This window comes from Podarcis bocagei (genome assembly GCF_964188305.1).
Source record: "Podarcis bocagei genome assembly, chromosome: 10".
Classification (NCBI taxonomy): domain Eukaryota; kingdom Metazoa; phylum Chordata; class Lepidosauria; order Squamata; family Lacertidae; genus Podarcis; species Podarcis bocagei.
The window spans coordinates 33,626,867-33,648,492 of NC_138135.1; the positions used below are offsets into that span (position 1 = coordinate 33,626,867).

Consider the following 21,626-nt stretch of genomic DNA (forward strand, 5'->3'; position numbering starts at 1 on the left):
AAGAAGGGGACATGGGGGGGTGTTTATTTGGAGGTTGAGGCCTTCAAACCCAGTTATGTTTCTGATGACATCATCATCTGTGTGATTCAGCCGAAACTTTGGAATGGGCTTGGAGTGGGGGGGGGAAGGATTTTTCTGACATGAGGAGAATGTTTTACCCCAAACCTTTTCCAAATCAAGCTATAAGGAGCTCACCAATCACTACTGGAAACTAAAGGCACATTTCTCAGATAACTGCAGCTGTCTTTCAACCCCACTCCCTGTAGCTGAATATCTAAAGACTGTTGGATTTGATAAATAAATGGGAGGCGGGTCTCTAAGTTACTGCCTGATCATATGAAGCTACCTTATACTGAGGGCCAAATTGGATGCAATGTTAAATAATTATTTACAGTAATATACTGTACATGTATTTTTAATAGCAGCTGATATTTTGGGGATTGCCGAACACAGGAAGGGGAAATTTAATACTTTCCTCCCCTACTGTGGTCCTGAGTTTAAAAAAACAAAAAGCAAACCCACCTCTGAAGCTGATATATGTATTGGGAGGAAATCCCATGTTGTTGCCAGTATCAAAGCATACAGCAGCTTCAAAGAAGCAAACTGTATTTTTAACAAATGCATTTTATGTCTCATCTAGTTTGGCCCTGAGTCATGCCATTGATCCATCTAGCTCAGTATTGAGAGGTGTCGGGCGATGTTTACATGCAAAGCACGTGCTCTGCCACTCAACTTTGACCACTCTCTGGATCCCACAAGATTACTTTGGTTATAAGAACAGTCCAACTGCCAATGCAAGCTAAAGAGGTTTCCTCAGCTTGTCAAATCAGATCAGCCTGTCCAGTTTTGCTCCATTTTGCCAGGGTGAACCTGCACACTCAGCAGGGAGTTGCAGTCAAGCCTAGTTTCCTTACTTGTGCTTCTGATGAACTGGTTGCCTTCACACTTTGCATATTCAGGTATAAAGTATCTTAGCTTTACATCTTTTTTAAAAAGTGTGGCATGACCCGTAGGAGCATGAAGTTGTGCATTCTTGCCTGTTTCTGCTAAATTTTCATGTGTTGAGGAACAGAGGGGCGAACAAGTCTGTGCTTCTAGCTTGAAATCAGCATAACTTTTTGAGCAAGTTTGCAACAATGGACTGTTTTATACTTTCTCTTCATGTTGTTGTTCTTTCTACAGATATAACAGGTAACACTGACATTAAGTAAAAACTCAGCAGTTCTGATGAACACAGGCAAGGACCTTTTCAGCAATATGTTCTGCAAGTGAAACAATTTATTTAAGTGATAACTAGGGGATCATAGATTTTAGGGACAGAAGAAGCTTTGATATTTTTTCTTTTTTTCACCTCTGAGATAATACACGCCATGGCCTCTTATTTAGTGATTCCTGCAGTCTGGAGAATTATCCTACCCCTACTACAGAGCTGAACACAATTGAGTCTAATCTATTGTAGCTGAAGTAGAGCATGTCTCTGAGAGACAATCTCCATTAAAGTCTCTTGGTGATGATGAGCCTAACACTTCCCTTGGCAGACGGTTCCAGGGCTTAATTTCCTTCATGCTTAAAATGGCTAGCAATACAGTTTAGGACCTGTTTTGCCTAACAGATGCGGAAATGTAGCACTGCTTTCCCCTTAAATTTGATCCCTGTATTTATTATTCCCCAGGACGTTGCCGAAAGCACAACTGTGTTGATTATGTGCCACAAGGCCTTGGCCAACCGATTGCCATGACTTTGACGTCTGACCCTAGCAACTGCCCAAGATGTCACAAGGCCCAGCGGGAAGCAGCCCGTAGACTCTCCGTGCTTGAGAGTGCCGATTCAGATCAGGAAGAGGGAAGAGGACCCAGTGAAGAGGAGGGAGATGGAAGAAAAGAAAGCACCGGGACTACAGACCTGGAGAAAGAGGAGGAGGATGGAGAGGAAGGTGGACAGCTTGCTCTCTGGAGTGACGTGTGGCAAGAAGTCAGGGTTAAACTGAGGGGAATTGTGGAGAGCAAATACTTCAACCGTGGGATCATGATCGCCATCCTTGTGAACACCATCAGCATGGGCATTGAGCACCATGAACAGGTAGCTAGACTGGTGGGCAGTGAACAATAAATTAACTTAGCAGTCTGAGGTGATACTGTGTACCTATCTAGCATGTTGTGGTTGTTGGGGCATCAACACAACAATGTTCAAATGAGTTTACTTTTTCTGTAGGGAATTTGGGGGGCTCTAGGAGCTGGTAGGTAGTTCATGTATTTAAGGACCTACGTATATAATCAAGCAGCACCTGGACAAGGCACCTGTATCTGCCATGTTCCCTTAGAGCTTCTATGATTATATCTTGTGCACAGCTCTATACTAGGCTTGCACATCTTCCCCACCCCACAATAAATTATGGAAGGAAAACCCAATTGGAGGCTTTGCAGTAGCAATAGTGGTCCTGTGATCTGAGGCCAGGGTCTGAATGTCAGCATCGCCCTTGAGCCAGTGCCACTAACTGGACTCATCCACTTCAGCCCCGACTGGGATAGGCGAGCTGGGTAGCACTTCCAGAGACCACCTTCTGCACAGGAACAGGTCAAAGTGCTGTGGACTCACAGCTTAGAGTTGTGAGCACTGGATTCACTCCCACAAGAAGACAGTCGTCGCACAGCAGAGTACAGCAGAGTCTAGCAGAGTATATAAACAACTCGGAGAGCAGCTCTGTAGAATATCTTCTTTATTCTATAACTACAACTATAATACAACTATATACAGAGCTAAACAGGTCTAAGCATAAATGAATGCTGAACCGCACTGAGTGTCTGCAGCTGCTCTTAGCAGCAACCTTATCTTTACACACGATCTCTAACACTCAGTCTCTCTCTCTCTCCGACATACTGACTGACTCTTTGATGTGGTGCTGGAGCAGAATAAGTAGAGAGCAGAACACGCCTCCTCCTCTCTGGAGAATCAGCAGACTCCTCAGGAGATTCTTGGATATGGGAGGGGTGAAATCTCCTCACTGAAGACCAAACAAATCTGGCACCTATGCAAATGGAATGGGATACATTTGCTCTAGGTTGACTGAGGAAGATGTAGCCTATAAAAAACATACGTAGCTCTGTTGGCTCGTTGCAGGGCAGGGGAGATGCTAAAGCCATGACAGAATACTACATTTGTTAGGCCAAACCAATATGTCACAAAGCTTTTGAGTTCCTCCAAACATCTTCAGACTGGATATTTAGAAAATTATTTGTTGGGTGAGTGTAGTAAAAAAAAAAAAGTTCATGATGCTAAAGCCCCAGAGTCTGCAGTTTGTAACAGTCTTTTAAGATGGAGTAATTGCATATTAGCCTCTGGTAAGTGTTTTGCAGATTACAGGTTGTACCAAGAGCAGCTGGGATCAAGAAGAAATAATAGATATACCCCCATTTAAACAAAAATGAAATAAAGCAGTTAATCAATTTGTTCTCAGTCCTGGAAACAACTCTGTGACATTTGGGTTGGTTCCTAAAAAAGGTGTTACCTCACTGTGGTTTTGGGGCAGAAATAGCTGGTAAGCCCACCGGGCAACAAGTGTCTGTGTTCACTAAATGAATGAATGGGGAGGGGGATTAATAGGTGAAGTAACCATCTGAAGTGCATTCCACCTCCTTTTGCTTCCTTGTTCTATATCTCCCTGTCAGTTCCTGCTCTCTATTTTGGGGAAGGGCTGTAGCTCAGTGGTAGAGCAACTGCTTTGCATGCGGAAAGTTCCAAGTTCAATTCCTGGCATCTCCTTGTAGGGCCGGGACAGATTCCCTATCTGAAAACATGGAGAAGCGCTGCTAGTAACAATACTGATCTAGACGAACCAACACAGCTTCCTACCTTTTTCTCCCTTTTATTTCTGTCCCTTTCCTTGTCCTCCTCCATTTATGCTCCATTCAGCTGATCTCCCTGTGTGTGTGTGTTCCTGTTTTTGCCAACTCTCCGCTCCCTATCTTCCTCTCTTTCGGTCTCATTTCTCTCCTCATTAGCTAACTGAATCCTTAGTCTATTTGGTTTAGTTTAATACAGCCTCTGGGGACAGCGCAGGCACTTCACCCACCGCTCAAATCAAATCCATCCGTTTGCCAGTCTTTCCAGCTTAATTAAGAGACACACAAGCACAGCCCGTTTCTACAGAGGTACAAGGGAATCCAGTGAGCCCTGTGCGGATGGAGCTCAAGGAACCCTCTCAAGGGGCAGCAGGGGCAGGAACTCTCCTTTTAATCTGAAACTGTGCTAAAGAATAGATCAAAATAGAAAAGGCAAATGTCTGGGCACAAATTGGGCTCTCTGAACTGTCACAGAGGAATCAGCTACACATAATATTGAGCAGGGTTATAACCTAAAAGGCAGCTGTGCCAGACCTCAGATGTTTGTACTGACAACCTGCCGCTCAAAGCCTGCATGTACCACTGCTGTCATGTGGCAGTCTTGTCTTTTGTATAGCATCTTGTATAGCCAAAGTGATTCACTCTGTTGGGTGGAGCTGCAACACCAGCTTTCTTTCAGTGGAGCTGTTTCTGCTTTAAGGTTTGGGGAGGGAGGGTGAGGCAGCGAGGAGGTCAGTTGCATCACCAGAGCCAATCCAACCTTGTCCCTTCCAGTAAGCAGCTGATGGGAGGCCAGGTGTGCAATGGTACCCCCTCCCACCTGCTGCTATTGATGTATGCAGTAGGAATGGCAGAGGATCCAGCTTTCAAGGCGCATACAAGGAAACTCAGATATTTGTGTTCGAATTGTGACCATTCCAGTGGTCATTCTGTTTGTAACAGGACATTTTCAGGCCTTGATGTTGTAAAGATTTTGTTTCAAAAATTGAAAACCTAAGGGGTTTCCAAAGAGGGGTTGCAATGTGCAGGAATTATTAGAGTAGTGATTGCTGTAGCTGTTCTTATTTGGAAAGTGCTTCGGCACTCGGTGCAGCACAACAATTGAATTAAAAGAACAAATGCTACCCACAGGCTTACACTCTGAACTGTGAAGCCAGTAAAACAATTTCCTAATCTATTGGTGTTATTTTTAATCTCTCAGGATTTTTCTTCCATTTCCCCCCAAGGGCTGATGCCACAGTTTCACATCACATAGAGAACACATTGTAGTTTTGGCCTCAGCTAAGTTCATGAAAACAATTTGCAACTTATGTTAATTGCAGGCAATTAATTCATGCAAATTAGTTTTGTTCCTCCGCATGAAATATTCCCTCAGTAGCCGCACCCTGATGTCTGTAGAAAGTTAATAATGTGGCATTTTAAATCAACATTTATAGCTTTGTAGAAAATAATTATATTTCTGTGTTTACAACTGCAAAGAATCTGCATTATGAATGTCCAGTTGCTCATCAGAAGGCATGGTCGCCTTCGCACAACACAGCCTCTTCTGCATAAAAACAGTTTTTCACTGAACTCGGGTGATCTGTATTTGTTGATGCATGTTGGTGTGCTTTGTGGACAGCACATCGTATCAAGATAGTGAGAGATGACCAGCCCTTGCTCAGCATTCCTGACATAGGTGACAAGCCTAGCCCCATTTACCTGAAAGTAAACCCCACTGAATTCAATGGGACTTCTGAGTAGTTGTAGTTAGGATTGCCATGTAACATACTCTCTGGAATGTTGGTTGATCTGAAGTGCTTGTGAAATATGTCTTTCAGTGTAGTCAGAAGAGGAAGGAGCTGGCAATGTAGTTGCAGACTGATGGTACTGTGCAGGTCCTGTGATCTGCCTCAATGAAGCTGGAGCTTTGCTGTGAGCAGTTCTGTGGACAGTGAAAGAGAGCAGATGGTAGTGCATGTGGGCAGATGGAATACTGCTTGAGTGGGTGTAAAATGAGGGTGACGTCAAAGGTGAGGAGGAAGTTGCCATCTTCATGTTTGAGAAGTTAGGCAACCTGATGTGAGCAGCAGGAGACAAACCTGACAGGGTCTGTTTCCTCTTACCATGGCCTGTCAGGGGACTTGGCACCTACTGCTTAGTGGGGGCCAAGTTAAATCCAGAATAAGAAAGACTGCTACCAGGTCATGCATACAACATCTTTCTGTACATCCACACAACTAAAAAGAGCCCCCTAGCTTCTTCTGAACAATAGATGAATCTGTCATTATTGGTTTCTCTCAGTTTCTCATTTTTCCAATCTTGAATTCAGGTCTCACATTTCTGCATCAGTTTGCAGATTCTGCCCCCTCCCCCCGCCAAAACAGTCCTTCTGAGAATTCATCAGGACATTTCTCCAAATACAGGCACCCTCCCACTTACACATGATTGACTCATGTGCAACCACATATATGTGTGACACCAGGAAAATAAATAAGTAATTTATTTTCAAATCCAGAAATGGTGGGAGAGAGCTGGAGAGTCCTCGTAGCTCACAAGGAGACCCTCCCCAGAGCCCAAAGAGGACATCAGTGAGGGAGGAGGAAGACCCAAAGAGACCTGAGGTGCAGTGAGGCTTTGTTTTGGCTACTCAGCCTCCCCGTCTAACAGCTGACATGCGGGGTAGCACAGCAGCAGCAGTAGCAACTTTCTTGCACATTCTTCAGGCAGCCCCATAGCTTCAACTACAGATATTTTGGTCTGGATTGGGGAGAGAGTGGGGGAGAGAGCTGGAGAGCAGGGGGGGAAATAGGTGTTTGGAGGCCTTTTAGATAGTGCTCCCCAGTTTACGTGATTTCAGTTATGCATGCAGGGGCCTAGAACATAACCCCTGTGTAAGTGGGCTGTATACAAATGTTTAAATACACAGAAACACAGTTTTGCAAAGAAGCTTTTGGTAATGGATTTTTGGTGTATTATTTTCACTATGTTATGTTATGCACACTTTATCATTAATTTAAGTATATGCATTTTTGTATAAATTACTTAGCTGGAGAACTGCATTGCAAAATTCAGAGGAATGCAGATTTCAAAGGATGGTTGTGTTTTGGTTCACATATTGTTTCAGAAATTGTGAGTTAGGTAGTTTGACCCTTAAATGTGATGTGAATCAAATTTCTCCTCCATCCTTAGTTTCTTTTTTCTTTTTAAAGATGCTTTATTAGTTTTTGAAACAAAACAAATACAAAACTAAACTATACACAACAATAATCAAAGGGCAATCCCAACCATCCTTAGTTTCATTGTTTTTCTGTGAAAGTTTGACAGGATAGCAGTTGAGTGTGGAAAATACCATTCTCCTTTCCCCCCCCTTTTTTTTTGCAATATGTATGATGATAACCCACATTTGCTGACTAACCTGCCCACAGTCTTCCTTTCTGTTTATGGAATATTCATAGCACAGAATTGGCTGTGAATCAGACAGTGTGGGCATAGCCTTTTAAGAGGGCCCAGGTTGATTAGAACCTCTGCTTTGTATAATAAGCACTAATGTAGCCACCTCACTCTTAAAAATAATGATGCCCAGCTCAGAGGAGGCCTGTATAAAAACATAAATCATTTTTTAAAAAGAAAGATCTGACATAAAAGAAAAATTAAAGAAGCTGAGTAGTTATCACTTTGATTGGCAACGAGTAAGAGCAAAGAACAATCAGTATAATCATCTACTAGTATTCAAATGTTATAAACACATGACTTATATGATGGAGAGGTTATCCAAGAGCCATGTAGCTAAAGGGAGATTTAGGCGTGAGTTACTTCATTTAAATTTTGCATAAGCTTGAGTTAATGTACTGTTTAGGACTATTTATAGAATAACCATCAGAACATAACAACAGTATGTGCTAAGACCTCTGGGAAGGGTTTAATTTGAGTCAGTATTGCCACAGCTTAACTTCAGAACATTTTTAAAATCAGTGCCGTGACTCAGCCCTGGAAAGTATGGAGTAATAATAAAGATGAGCTAGTGTAGTGTAGATATGACTTTACTCTCTTTTTAGGCAGATGTAAGGAACTTGTGGCCTTCCATATGCTGTTGGACTCCAACTCCCATCATCCCTGACCATTGGTCATGCTTGCTGTGGTTGATGGGAGTCAGAGTCTAACAACTTCTGCAGAACCGCAGGTTCCCCACTCCTGTGTTAGATCAACCTGCCCCATCACAATAGCCAAAAGAAAGTACTTATTTATACAACACATAAGAGGTTTGTCAACCTCCTTGTCACTGGGAATAGTGATGGCCACTTTCTTTAGGACAAATTTATGGAGCATAGGTCTATCAATGAATTAACTTCATAACAGCTAAGTATGCCTCTGAATATTGCTTACATTTTATGCCTGCCATTGTACATGGTTCGCCTCCTGCCCGCTTCTAATCTCACAGCAACCTTGTGGGATTGGTTAGGCCGACAGCTGGCTCAAGATCCAAAGTGGGTCAATTCTACTGAACTCAGTTGAGCTAGCCTCTGATTGCACTGTAAGTGAGGTCTGTGGTTGAGCAGGAAAACTGAATCTCCCTCACCACTGCCTGTTCCCTTCCCTCATAGAAACCTTGTGAGATAGGTTGGTCCAACAGCTGGTGTGAAACAGCCAAGTGTGTGCTGACCATCATTCCTCCCACTCCTGCAACTTTGTTAAACACCCCCAACAAGGCATCTAGTTTGGGCTTCATACATCATCCTCATCGTTGTTTGTTTTGTATGCCAGGGTTCTTTGAGGGAAGTCATGTGCTTTAGTTGTATTGCATGTCTTCAGCCTCCCCTCCCTTCATTATTTTCCCATCCTAATAATTTGCTTCTGGCTTCCTCTTTGCTTTGCTTTTTCATTGTGTCTCTGGCTCTCTGTGTTCTGTTTTGTATTTTCCCTTCCACTCAGGAATGTGGAATTGTTAGAAGTTTTGCCTTTCCCCAGCCGTTCCTCTTCTGTCTCCCTCTCCTACGCTCTTCTTTTCTTACCCAACTCCCTAGGTAGAACCATTCCCTGGGGTGAGTGATGGCCCATTAGAAAAAGATTAGCAGATGTGCACTTGACTAGTGAAACAGATGTCAGGGAGGAAAGGAGAGTGAGCGGGAACAGGTGACCTTTTCGGTAAGAGACAGACAAGGATGACTTTTAAAACATCAGTTCCTCACGAAGGCACAGAAGGCGTGAGAGAGAGAACACGTCAGCAGGAGCAAGGAAGACAATTCACCATTATATCATGATGCTACATTACATTTCTCATGATCACTGACATAATCTGTTCAGTTTGGAATTGGTATTTTTGCTTTTTCTAGTTTCTGCCAAAGACTCTTTGGGCAGATTTGCTTGTGCAGTTCTGAGCTTATTTTCATCACGGTTGTGCTTGCCCCCATACAGACAAGCACGCATCTAAATAGGACAGGCCTGGTATCTCAAAATGCCTTGCCAAAAATAGGCGTATCTTTAATCCACTTGGATGTGCGCTCATCTCTGTGGTGGGGAGCTTCATGGAAATTAGCATTATACTACAAATAGAAGTTTCCCCCTATAACCTTTCTGCAGAATACATTTTCAGCAAAGTAAATATGCACTTGTTAATGTTACATATTTGTCTTATGCGAGCCACACTTCTCCCCTCGATACCCCTTCTGTGGGGTGGAGACTGCATTTCCCACACTTGGTTTGTGTGCTATATTTTGTGCTTGCAATAAGTTCCCCATACAGCACCTCCATTGCAATTTCTATTTGAGAGACTTGTCGGAGTGGTTCCATGTGATATCTTTGACATTTTTAGTGTCATTGCGTGAACACTGGGGTGTATTTATTGAGTGACTGTATGCAGGAATTCCACCATGTGCAACTCTAGTACCATGTGCAGGAATGAATGAAGTGGGTGGATATTAGGAAAGCTTCTCCCCACCTCTCTCCACCACTGCCCTGCCATGTCAAAAACCACTACTTTTTGTGAAACAGGTGAGGTCTTTAGTTTCACTCTCCCACTCATTCAGCATTTTATTTGTTTGTGAGATACTCCATTTGAACACTGAAATCAGAATGAAATATGCTAGTCATATTCAGGGCACAATTCTGTGCCTCAGGTTTCACATCTCTCATCTATTTTAGATGAAGGGGGAGGAAAATGCAAGCCCCACAGACCTCTTCTCAGAAAGGCAAGGAAAAATGTAAAACACACCACAATGCGATTTAGAAATTAAAGCGTTCACAGTGAGGCAGGTTATGTCTATTTTTACAAAACAAGTTTCTGTCCTGCTCAGTCCTCACTCGTATTTTCCTCTAGCGTCTCCTCCCCCCAACTCAACATTTTCAGAAGTGGGTAGTGGCAGTAAAATGCAAAATATATTCTAATGTGATATCTGCCTTGGAGAGTGATTGGTTGAAATTACAGTTGGCGTTCCTTCATGCCCAGGATAAACATACAAATTTTAGGACAGCATCCTATTTTCAACCCGCCTCAGAACACATATTGCAAAAAGCTGCTATCCTCCACACCAGCTTGCAGGAGTTTTACACAAAGGCTTATTGAATGATCCAAAATGTTCTTGTTCTGCCTGATTCTTCAGCTCAGGAAATGAAAAGTAGATGATGATGATGATGATGATGATGATGATGATGATGATGATGATTTATTTATACCCCGCCCATCTGGCAGAGTTTCCCCAGCCACTCTGGGTGGCTCCCAATCGAATATTAAAAACAATACAGCATTAAACATTAAAAACTTCCCTAAACAGGGCTGCCTTCAGATGCATTTTAAAAGGAGGATAGTTGCTAATTTCTCTTGACATCTGATGGGAAGGCGTTCCACAGCACAGGCTCCACTACCGAGAAGGCCCTCTACCTGGTTCCCTGTTACCTCACTTCTCGCAGTGAGGGAACTGCCAGAAGGCCCTCTCAGTGTCCGGGCTGAACAATCGGGGTGGAGATGCTCCTTCAGGTATACAGGACTGCAGCCATTTAGGGCTTTAAAGGTCAGCACCAACACTTTGAATTGTGCTTGGAAACGTACTGGGAACCAATGCAGATCTCAAGACCATTGTTATATGGTAGAGATAAATAAGGGGAGGGATTTCCACTTCTTTCTGAAATTACCGTCTGTCTTTTCTTCACCCTACAATACAGGTTTTTAAGTTATGAGGGAAGACCCTTAGAAGTTAATCCTATGCAGATGGACTTCTGCTTCCCTGGGGCTTACTACAGCGTGCATAGTCTTATCCTACAAACACTTACTCTTCCTTCTGTGTGAAGATGCACAAGATCACTCTGTTAGTTTTTACATTCCATCTTTTGCCTTTTAGCACTTGCATTATTAGTCAAACATAATTATGGGTGGAAATAGAAGCCTTGTTTCTCCCATTCTGTCTTTACTTTTTCACTTAGGGAAACTGGCAGCTTTAATAAAGAATCATCTGGCATGGGAAAGGTGTGCAGTTGTTGCTGTTTCCCCCTTCTCATTGTGTTGAAATTAGCGTGAAGTCACTGATCCCGAGAAAGTGTGGGGATGAATTAGTAGGCTGTGGAGAGAGAAGGGTTTTGCTTTTTCAGAATACAGGAGGGAGGGGATTTTTTTGGACAGCAGTTGTCAAAACCACTTGGTGTGAGTGAACAGATGATTATGTGGGACAAAGCGCTCAGGAACTGGAATGGGAACTCAGGAGAAAGCATCGGAGGGCAGGTGGTTGAAGTCTATTCATTCAATCACTTATTTGTGGCGCGCACACACACACACACACGCATATGAACTAAGCAGAACTGTATTTTTCTGGCTTAGTGAGTGGATGTTATTTGCAAGTTCCAAGAAGACCACAAAGGACCTGATACCGCATGCATCCAAGGCTGAATCATTTGATTCAAGCCTTTTTCTCACCACAAACATCCCAGGGGGTAATAGCATCATGCCACCAGTTTTCTTGACACGCTTGTTCTGTATGCAACATATACAAGATAGAAGTGACATGATTGGCTGCGTACTCTATTTATGGAATTGTGTTATAGCCTAAGTGTGTGCTTGAGTGCAAAGCATAACAAGCTCCTCTTCGATAAAATACATTCCAAGATTTCTACATATTCCATTGGGTAATTAATGAGACAGCAGCCAAGAGAGAGAGGGGGGGGGAGTTATGAGAGAAGATTAGCAGAACAAGGCCTATCAAGCTGCTACTAGAAGTATAGGGGTATAAAAAGGGACTGGGGGTGGGAAGCTGAAAACACCGAGGAAAGAAGAAAGGAAGGATAGAGGAAAGTTTTGTTCGAAAATATGCATTATTGCAAACGGAGAGGAAGTCACAAAATAACTGGGGTGAGTGTTATTTTTTGTTTCCAAAAATTGATTGATTGACTTTTGCATTAAGGGAAATGTTAATAATAATAATAATAATAATAATAATAATAATAATAATAGTAATAGTAATAGTAATAGTAATAGTAATAGTAATAGTAATAATATATTTATACCCCGCCCATTTGGCTGGGTTTCCCCAGCCACTCTGGATGGCTTCCAACAAAATATTAAAATACAATAGTCCTTCAGATATTAAAAGCTTCCCTAAACAGGGCTGCCTTCAGATGTATTCTAAAAGTCTGGTAGTTGTTTTTTCCTTTGACATCTGATGGGAGGGCGTTCCACAGGGTGGGCGCCACTACTGAGAGGGCCCTCTGCCTGGTTCCCTGTAACTTTGTGTGATGGGATGATGAGCTGCTTGTGCGTAAAATCCTAGTCCCTCAGAGTTTGGTCAAGTCCGCAAACCTCTGTCTGTGACGGAGCGCCTTAAGCATGGCTCCGTCAGTCGCTGGCAGATTCTGACAGTGGTTGCTTTCGGAATCGTTTCCAACATAAAAGCTCCTTAACGGAAACGCGTCTTCTGGACTCTCGGCGTGACAGTTTCCGGCGAGGAGTGGGTGTCCCTATAGGAGGTCCTGAAACCTCCCCACTGTCCTCGCTGGAAGTGTCTCTGAGCCATCCCTCCTGCTCACTTTCCCTCGGAGCCCCTCCTCTCCCCCTGCTGGTTCCCTCTTCAGCTGCTGAGTCTCTCCCAACCTGTGTGAGCCCTTCCACCTCCTGTCCTTCCGATGGCAGTTCCCTGACACTTTGCTTCTCACAGGAAGGGAACCGCCAGAAGGCCCTTGGGGCTGGACCTCAGTGTCCGGGCAGAATGATGGGGGTGGAGACGCTCCTTCAGGTATACTGGACCGAGGCCATTTAGGGTTTAATACAAAATATTTTTTAAAAGAAATGTGCTAATTCATTTTAGAAAGCAGCTCTAGTATACTATCATAGTCTGGTGCTAGTGCTCCAACACATGCCATGGATGGTGAAAGTGATAAGCATACCTTCTTGATGGTTTTTAAAAAATAATAAGAAAAAAAGAAAAGCAAGGGATTGAAATAGTTTGTTCCAATTAAGCAGATGAAAAAATACATATCCAACGATCATAAAGAACAACAAAGTTTGATGCAAAACAAAATTATTTGTAGAAATAGTCAGTGAAAGACCACAAAAATGAAATTGTGTGCTTCTGTTGTTTGAATACAACCAAGTCCATAATAGAGCTATGTTTGGCAATCCAGCAGTGACTTCACTTTAAATTTTTATAGTCTAAGATCAACATTAGTAACATAGTAATGTAATTCTATAGGAGGCAGAAGAGGGCACTAGTACTGTTAAGTCCTAAATTTGCATACATTAAAATGAGAACATGAAACTTGCAGAAATAACTTCCATCTTTCTCAGTACTGAGATGCAAATTTTACAGATAAGGTTTTTCAACATGCATATAACAGCCTCAGTGCAAATGCCCTGAAGATCTTCAAAACAATTTCAAGTTCCCAGTTGGTATGCTGGTCCATAATCTGGATCACGTATCCTTATTCATAAGGAACCAGCATTCAGTACAATATACATGGTATATTGTAAATTTCTATGGAACATCACAGTAATCCTCAGTCTTCTTATAACACCAAATTTGCACATTAAGCTTCCTGCAACCTCATTTCTTCATTTCATAGGGTGAAGCTGTTATTCACCCTAAAACAGCTACAATTTAAAAAACAGCAACAGCCTTCACTCCTGGAGACAGAACCAAAACAGAACATAAAGGAGTTAAGGTAAAAACTCTGGGATAACAAGTGAAACATCATGAAATATTGGGACATCACTGGGAGATGGTGGTTTTACAGACAGACATTTAACATGCAATTTTAAAAAATAAACGGAAAAGTTGCAAGAGTCTCTTCTCTACCCAGAGGCCCCATTTATTGTACACTAGGCAGAACAGTATGTGATAGAAAGTTTCCTAAATGGCTTCTGATTTTATTTTATTTTATTTACTTCTCCTGCAGCCAGAAGAGCTGACTAATATTTTGGAAATCTGCAATGTTGTGTTTACCAGCATGTTTGCCCTAGAGATGATCTTGAAACTTGCAGCCTTTGGCCTCTTTGATTATCTTCGCAATCCTTACAACATCTATGACAGCATCATCGTCATCATCAGGTAATGATAATCAAAGCCATGCATCAATGTATGAGAAGTAGTATAAGAAAGATGGGGGAGGGTCAGTTTTGGGGCCACCCAAGAAATAAATGAAACTCATTCCAAGCAGTGTTCTGAGCAATGTTGTTTTGGGACAGCACATCTCAAGCCATTCTAGACTTTGGTGACGCCACTACTTTATATTAAACATTTTAATCAATAAAATGTGAGAGCCACTTGAAAAGGTAGTGCACACGACCAAGAGACTTGCCATTCTGGATTCTATTCTCGGCCTTTCCACTAGCTTTCCTTTGGATTCAGGACAATTCCTATTAACTTTGTAACTGTGATCCATTTTTCTATATATAAAACCAAGAGTATCGTGGTTTTGCTTGCATAAATCCGTTAAACATGGTGGGGGGGAGGGTTAGTATTCAACTGTGTCCTACTCAGAAGAGACCCACTGAAATTAATGAACCAAAGTTATTCAGGTCCATTAACTTCAATGGACATTCCCTGAGTAGGACTGGTGTTGAATACCACCCACTGTCCAATCATATAGCTCCACATGCGTCCTTATAACTGTAAGAGAACCTTATGCCTAGATTCGCCATTCACTGCAACTGTCCATCAGTTTCTAAACACCCACCCTGTTCAGAGTACCGTTTATACAGGAAGAGAGGAAGCTGCCTTCTATCAGGTCAAACCATGGCTTCATTTAGCTCAGATGAATCTACTCTGACTTGTGGCAACTCTACAGGGGCGCAAGGATTTGCTTCCTCACATCTAGAGGAAATTATCCAGGAGATTCCTGGCTCTAGTTTTAAGAATCCTGGTGCTGTGACATCTGCTTCAGTCAGCTCCTCCCAGCCAGTTTCCGGTTTGGTGGTCCCCTGATCACCAGCTTCAGACTCAGACCCAGGAATCTGCTCTGGCTCCCTCACTGCTGGACTCTGGGGTCAAAACAGGCCCTTCATCATGCAGGTTGGCGGCTGCAGCTTCCTACTTCAGTCTGAGGGGCTCATCTTCCAGCGTCATAACTTTTATATGCCTGTTGTCTTTGTCCATGGAGTTTTCTTGGCAGGGATACTGGAGTGGCTTGCCGATTCCTCCTCCAGGTGGATCACGTTTGGTCAAAACTCTCCACTATGACCTGTTCATCTTGGGTGCCCTGCTCAGCATAGTTCATAGCTTCTCTGAGTTATTCAAGCCCCTTCGCCACGGCAAGGCAGTGCTCTAAAAGCTGCTAGCTGTGCAAGAGGTTTTGACAGCAGGGAGAGAAATTGACCCCCAGGACCTCCCTACTTCCTACTTGCCAGGGTGCAGTGCACCTGAGAAGAGGGGAGCTTGGTAGTGGTAGCCAGAAGATTTTATTCAACTAGGTTTTACTCAGTGTAGACTCGCTGAAATTTATGAACAGGACTAAGAAAAGGAAAGGAAAGAGCCCCTGCTTTCACCCTTGAGCAAAGCACCCCCAAAACCATTTACGATGTGTGTGTGTGTGTTTTGAATTATGGCTCCTTTGAAGGTTACCAAAACAGTTGCCACCTGCAAACATGGGGGGGGCAGTGAACTGGGGCTGCCATTTTGGCTAAGCTGTAGTTCACCCTTTGTTTCTTCCCTTCTGGTTCTTGAGGCTGGAAACAAGCTTTCACTTCTGTGGAGCATCATAACATCTTTGTATAATAATGCTTTCAGGAGAGATCCTGAAGGAACCTGGAAGGAACCTGTTGAAATTGACTAAGGGAAGGATATAAGGGGAACATTAACTCCAAAGAACAAAGAATAACTCAGGAGTTATAAGCAAGTGTATTTTGTTCACACAAAATTAATTCAGACAAACTTTGTATTTCTTACACATAGGGATACTTGGTTTATAGACACCAGTGCAATTGACAACAGAAATTATCTCCCTCCTTCCCGCTCTCTGGCAAACACAGTCTACCTGAATCTCAGTTAAAGATAACTCAAATAAAACTTGCTTCTATTTATAATCTTCACACTCCCATTCATCATCCTTTGAGATTCCTTTCTATTACTTTTCTCAAGGTCTCACTCTGGCCCTCCCTCCCCCTCCCTTGTCTCTTGTTGCTTTTGTCCCTGTTTTGTAGCATCTGGGAGATCATAGGCCAGGCTGATGGTGGCCTGTCCGTGTTGAGGACATTCCGGCTACTGAGGGTGTTGAAGCTGGTGAGGTTCATGCCTGCCTTGCGGCGTCAGCTGGTGGTGCTCATGAAGACCATGGACAATGTCGCTACCTTCTGCATGCTCCTCATGCTGTTTATCTTTATATTCAGGTGAAAAGAGGGATTCCAGGGTGCAGGAACACTATCCAGAATGAGATCCATTTTACGTGTTCAGTCACAAGAAAGGATGTTTGTTAAAACTTGATGTATTAAGGGGGAAAACACTTTTCAAGGCACACTACCCTAACAAGGCAGCTTTGCAAAACTCAAAACACAGGAAAATATTATTACAACACACACACACACACCCCAGCAGTGCAAATCAGCTAAATGCAGACTTCTGTCTTCTGAGTTTTGTCTTGATCAGCAGTGATAATGCCATGGGAAGGGAATTCCAAAAGTGTGGGGTCACCACTAACAAACCCCCTGCCCATCACCACCAGCCTAATGGGTCTCACTGGTGGGCTAGTGAGCAAGGTCTCAGGTGCTGATGTTGATGTTGGGCTAGGCTCATGCAGGTATTAACTATCTTTCAGATAACATAGTCCCAAACTAGTTAGGGTTTTACAGTATAGGCTAAAACAATCACCTTGAATTGGGCCTGGAAATGAAAAAGTAGCCAATGTAACTGATGCAGCATAGGTGTAATATGATCTGGATGTCTTAGTAGCCACATTCTGTGCCAGCAGCATTTTCCAAACAGTCTTTAAGGGCAGCCCCACACAGTTCATTACAGGAATATAACCTGGTTGTAAGAAAGCCATGCATCGCTGTGGCTAGGTCAGGTTTCTCTAGCTAGGGCCACAGCTGCCAAACTAACCTAAACTGATAAAAAGCACCCTTGGCAACCAACCTCACAACCAAAAGCACCAAGTCCGGGCTATATTTAAAGGGAGAAAATTGTTGTGAACTCTCTCTGCTCTCTGTGCCTTCCGTTTGGGAGTCATGTGCAATTAAACACTGTTTCTGTGCCCTTAATGGAAAACAATGTGCAATAATGCCAGGATCTGAACAATTCAGGAAATCACCAATTAAAATGACAGTTCACAAAATCAAGATAAATGCAAAGTAGCTAGTCAGGAAACCCTGAACTGCTGCGCTAACAGAAATGTGCAGGTAGAAGAACAGACATTCAAACCCTTTAAGTATGGGTTTTGCTGACAGTTACCCAGGGTTAACAACAGACAGAGCATTTTTTCCCTGAATAATAAGGAATACAAATTCACGGTGAACGAGCCTGGGATAAATGGGATTAGAACTAGTTATCTAAGTCGCAAATGAGTGACCCATGACCCAGCAATATGGTGGAGTCTGGAGTTCTGCTACAGCCTCCTAACTGGAGTCTGAGGAAAGCAAGGCAGCCTCTTCCAGCCAGAGAGGCACTGGCATGACAGGTTCTCCTGGTGCTAGAATTCCCAATGAGGTAGGGACACCAAAGGCTGGTTCTGAGGGCAAATCCTCCTCTCAGTCCAAGATGTTCCCTATATCCATGACCTTTTCTTCAGGGGATGAGGAGGCAGAGCTCTGGGTCCTGTGACAAGCCATGTATGTATTGCCCCAGTTTCTTTAGTAGAAGGATAGGATACATATGTGGTAAATAAATAAGAACATTTCAATAATGAAAATTACAGCAGAAATGTGTTGATTTAAAAATAAAAAACTGTTCTTTCCAACAGCATCCTGGGAATGCACATCTTTGGGTGTAAATTCAGCCTCAGGACTGACACAGGAGACACAGTCCCTGACCGGAAGAATTTTGACTCCCTGCTTTGGGCTATTGTCACAGTGTTCCAGGTAAGACCAAGAAATAGGAAAGGGGAATAAGGGGGTGAGAAGGAGGCATGTCTTCCCAGAAACAAGGAGTGATTAAAGGAAAGGATAGGATTTGAACCATCAGGCTTGTGGGCCTGCTGCTATGCTTAACACCATGCCATCAGTTGCAACCCACTAATGATTGTGAGCTCAGCTTGGCCCACTGGTAAAGGAGCCACAGTGTTTCTGCTACTCTACAGTGAACTGTAAACGACAACCCACTACATTTCAGAGAGTGCTTGTGGCATTGGAACAGCACAACACAGACAATGCATCTCCTCAGGGGGAAAAAATATCATGACCAAAACAGAAGAAAGTTCATGTATATGAGCGGGCTGAAAAGGATAAAACTAATGAGATACTTTTTACCTGTCAGTTAATGGATTTTCCAGCCTGCATTTTTTGTTCTTGATTTGACTTTGCAAGCTTGGGTTCTGTGTTACAGATCTTGACTCAGGAGGACTGGAATGTTGTGCTCTACAATGGCATGGCCTCAACTTCACCATGGGCATCTCTTTACTTTGTGGCTCTCATGACATTTGGCAATTATGTTCTGTTCAATCTGCTGGTGGCCATCTTGGTGGAGGGATTCCAGGCCGAGGTGAGTTGCTACAGTAGCTGCTTTCAGGGAGGGTACGGCACACATCTATAGCTGGTTGGGGATATAGCCTGAAGGGTTTAGAAAGGGTGGCAAGGCATCCCATGTCCAGTGATCTTCCAAGGAACATGTTTGTGGAGGGTGGTTTTCAAAGCAACTGCAAGAAAAGCAAGGACATGTGCCATTACATGGCCTGGACACTAAGGTATCGTCTCTTCTGTTCAGTGGCAAGTCAGCTAATGATTTCCATAAAGTAGTTTGCCTTGCCTTGGAAATTCCCTACCAAGCGGAAGCCACAAAATGCTGGAATCACAGGGAAGCACCTCCTTTGCTCTCAGGATGCTCACAATTCCCAGGTCTTTGATTTTATTTTCCCAATGCAGGGTGATGCTAACCGGTCATATTCAGATGACGATCAGAGTTCATCAAACAATGAGGAGTTTGACAAATTCCAAGATGGCTCGGGTAAGAGAAGGTGGTATAGGAATTCTGCATGACTATAACTGCAGTGAGAACCGCTGCATGAAATCTAATTTGTGAATATATTGGTTTTCATGAGAGTAGCAAAATAAAGTCTATTACTTAATATTGCCCATTTTCCCTATTTCTCAAGATTGGCTGCAATTCTGGCTTATTAGTATAAGTACCTTGCAACTTTGAATTAGGCTGCAATCGTAGTGACTTACCTGGGAGTAATCCCCATTGATCTCAGTAGGTCTTACTTTTGATTGCCATGTAAGAGCGGAATAATCTTGGATCCTACTTACAGTTGTGTTGGTCTCTGCTTTTATATGTGAAAACATAACATCTTGGAAAGTTCCCTCCTTAGGAACATAAGAAGCTGCCTTATACTGAGTGAGACCATTGGTCCATTTAGTTCAGTAATGTCTATACTGAGTGAGACCATTGGTCCATTTATTTCAATAATGTCTACACTGATTGACAGTGGCTCTCCAGAGTTGCAGGCAGGATTCTCTGTCTTAGCCATATCTGGAGACGCTGGGGATCAAACTAGGGCCTTCTGCATGCAAAGCAGTTTCTCTACCACTGAGCTACAGCTTTCCCTTTTCATCTTCCTCTTCCCCAAATGTGCTCTGAGTCCACAGCAATGGACACTTCAAATGCATTTGCATTTCTAATAGTAAAAGGCAAAGCTATTGCAATGTTTTACTAAAGGATTTTGGTGCCTTTTGGACACGCTGTGGCCCAGATCCTGTCACTTCTCTTTGAAAGGCAACAGTGATGTCCTAGACAGGCTTGGCGAAATCAGGATACTTGGCTTTCCTACTCGACCTCATAGGAACTAGGATAACAATGATGAAGATGTTCAAGCTGCTGATGGAACAGGGCTCCCACACTGAGTTTCAATCAAACCCCTAGTGTTCAAATCACACAAAGCACATCAGACGGAAATAAAAAATCTGTGTAAAATACCCTGTGGCTACTGATTTGACTTGACAAAAGGTTGGATTCAAACATCAGTAAAATCAGCCAAAAGACAGGACGGCAGAATTTTGTTTGTGTGATAGCCAAAGCAATACCCTCTGCACTTCTTTGAGAATACTGCAAATTGCCCTTAACACAAACAGCTGTAAATGCCAGTTACAAGCCTGCATATTCTTATTAAGGACCACAGTGAAGAGGGGGAAGTTCGCTGGGAGTTTGGGGTTTAAAGAAAGTGATGGGGGCAACTTACAATGGAAATGCATGCCAGTCAGGCACCCTTACTACATTGGAGTGGTACTTGAAGAGAGAAATTGCATTTTACCTTTGTGTTGGGAGCAATGATCTTTTCTCTTTACCATATGGCAGCACCCAGCAGTGTGTACCATTCTAAAGATACATCTCTGCCTCTGCTTCTGGACTTCAGTTTTTATTTGCTGCTGGTTTGTAGGGTGCCCAACCTGGAGGGAACTTCACTGGTTGTCTGCTTGCTTCAGAACCTCAAAATCCCTAATACTGCTAATGGGTTTCCAAGGCCAAATGGCTCAATAGGCGCTCTGCTTCCAGGGAAGTCAGGACATGTCTGGTAGTAGATAGATTCCCAGATACAAATGAAAAGAGACTTGCTGGTGTTGGTCTGGAGACACAGAGGGGGCTCTCAAACATAGGATACAAAACAGCCTGTCACGGATTGGTTAATGTCTTCATCGGTTTCTCTCGTTTTTACTATATTCTCCTTTTGTAATGTGTGCCTGCTGCAGGAACAAAGCTACAGCTGCCTTCGATTTGAAAGCAGGGAGGGGGGGTATCATCAGTCATTGCAGTTTTGCTTCTTTCCATGTATGTGAATATTAAGCTGCTCACACTAAGGATAGCTATTGCTACTGCATCAGTTCTCCTGCTGCTGCAGTGGAGCGCCTACTGCAAGAATCTTCTTTGCTAAGCATTTGGGCAATAAAGAATAAGCTTTACTTTCTCCCAAGGAGAACGTTTCCCAGATTTAATGGGAGAAGTATGAAGCACTGTCAAAGCAGAAGCTATTGGGTGATGGAGGAGAAGGATACTTTTTGTTCTCCCATATTGTTCTCCCTATTTCCTAGAGGCATTGCTATGGAGATCGCGCCAAAGTCTGAATCTATGTATGTGGAATTTATGTATGAACACAGTTCCTTCGAGTTCACTATATATCTGAAAGCACGTGAATGCATTTATCGAAGGGCTTTCTGGGTGGAAAAAGGAATGTCCTTTGCTCTCTTTCCTTTGC

The 21,626-nt window shown here is 43.1% G+C and overlaps 1 protein-coding gene across 6 annotated transcripts in view; it reads left to right on the forward strand.

The window, feature by feature from the left end:
• Window positions 1-21,626, forward strand: part of CACNA1I (calcium voltage-gated channel subunit alpha1 I) — a 396,955-nt gene that overhangs the window by 318,586 nt on the left and 56,743 nt on the right. For 5 of the 6 annotated variants that reach the window (XM_081210856.1, XM_081210855.1, XM_081210857.1 and 2 more), the window contains 6 exons: window positions 1,673-2,079; window positions 14,193-14,344; window positions 16,435-16,620; window positions 18,186-18,303; window positions 18,767-18,922; window positions 19,276-19,384. In XM_081210856.1, coding sequence (XP_081066982.1) covers window positions 1,673-2,079; window positions 14,193-14,344; window positions 16,435-16,620; window positions 18,186-18,303; window positions 18,767-18,922; window positions 19,276-19,384 — 1,128 coding nt within the window. The remainder of the gene's footprint in view (window positions 1-1,672; window positions 2,080-14,192; window positions 14,345-16,434; window positions 16,621-18,185; window positions 18,304-18,766; window positions 18,923-19,275; window positions 19,385-21,626) is intronic. The other variant, XM_081210858.1, reaches the window with a different exon arrangement.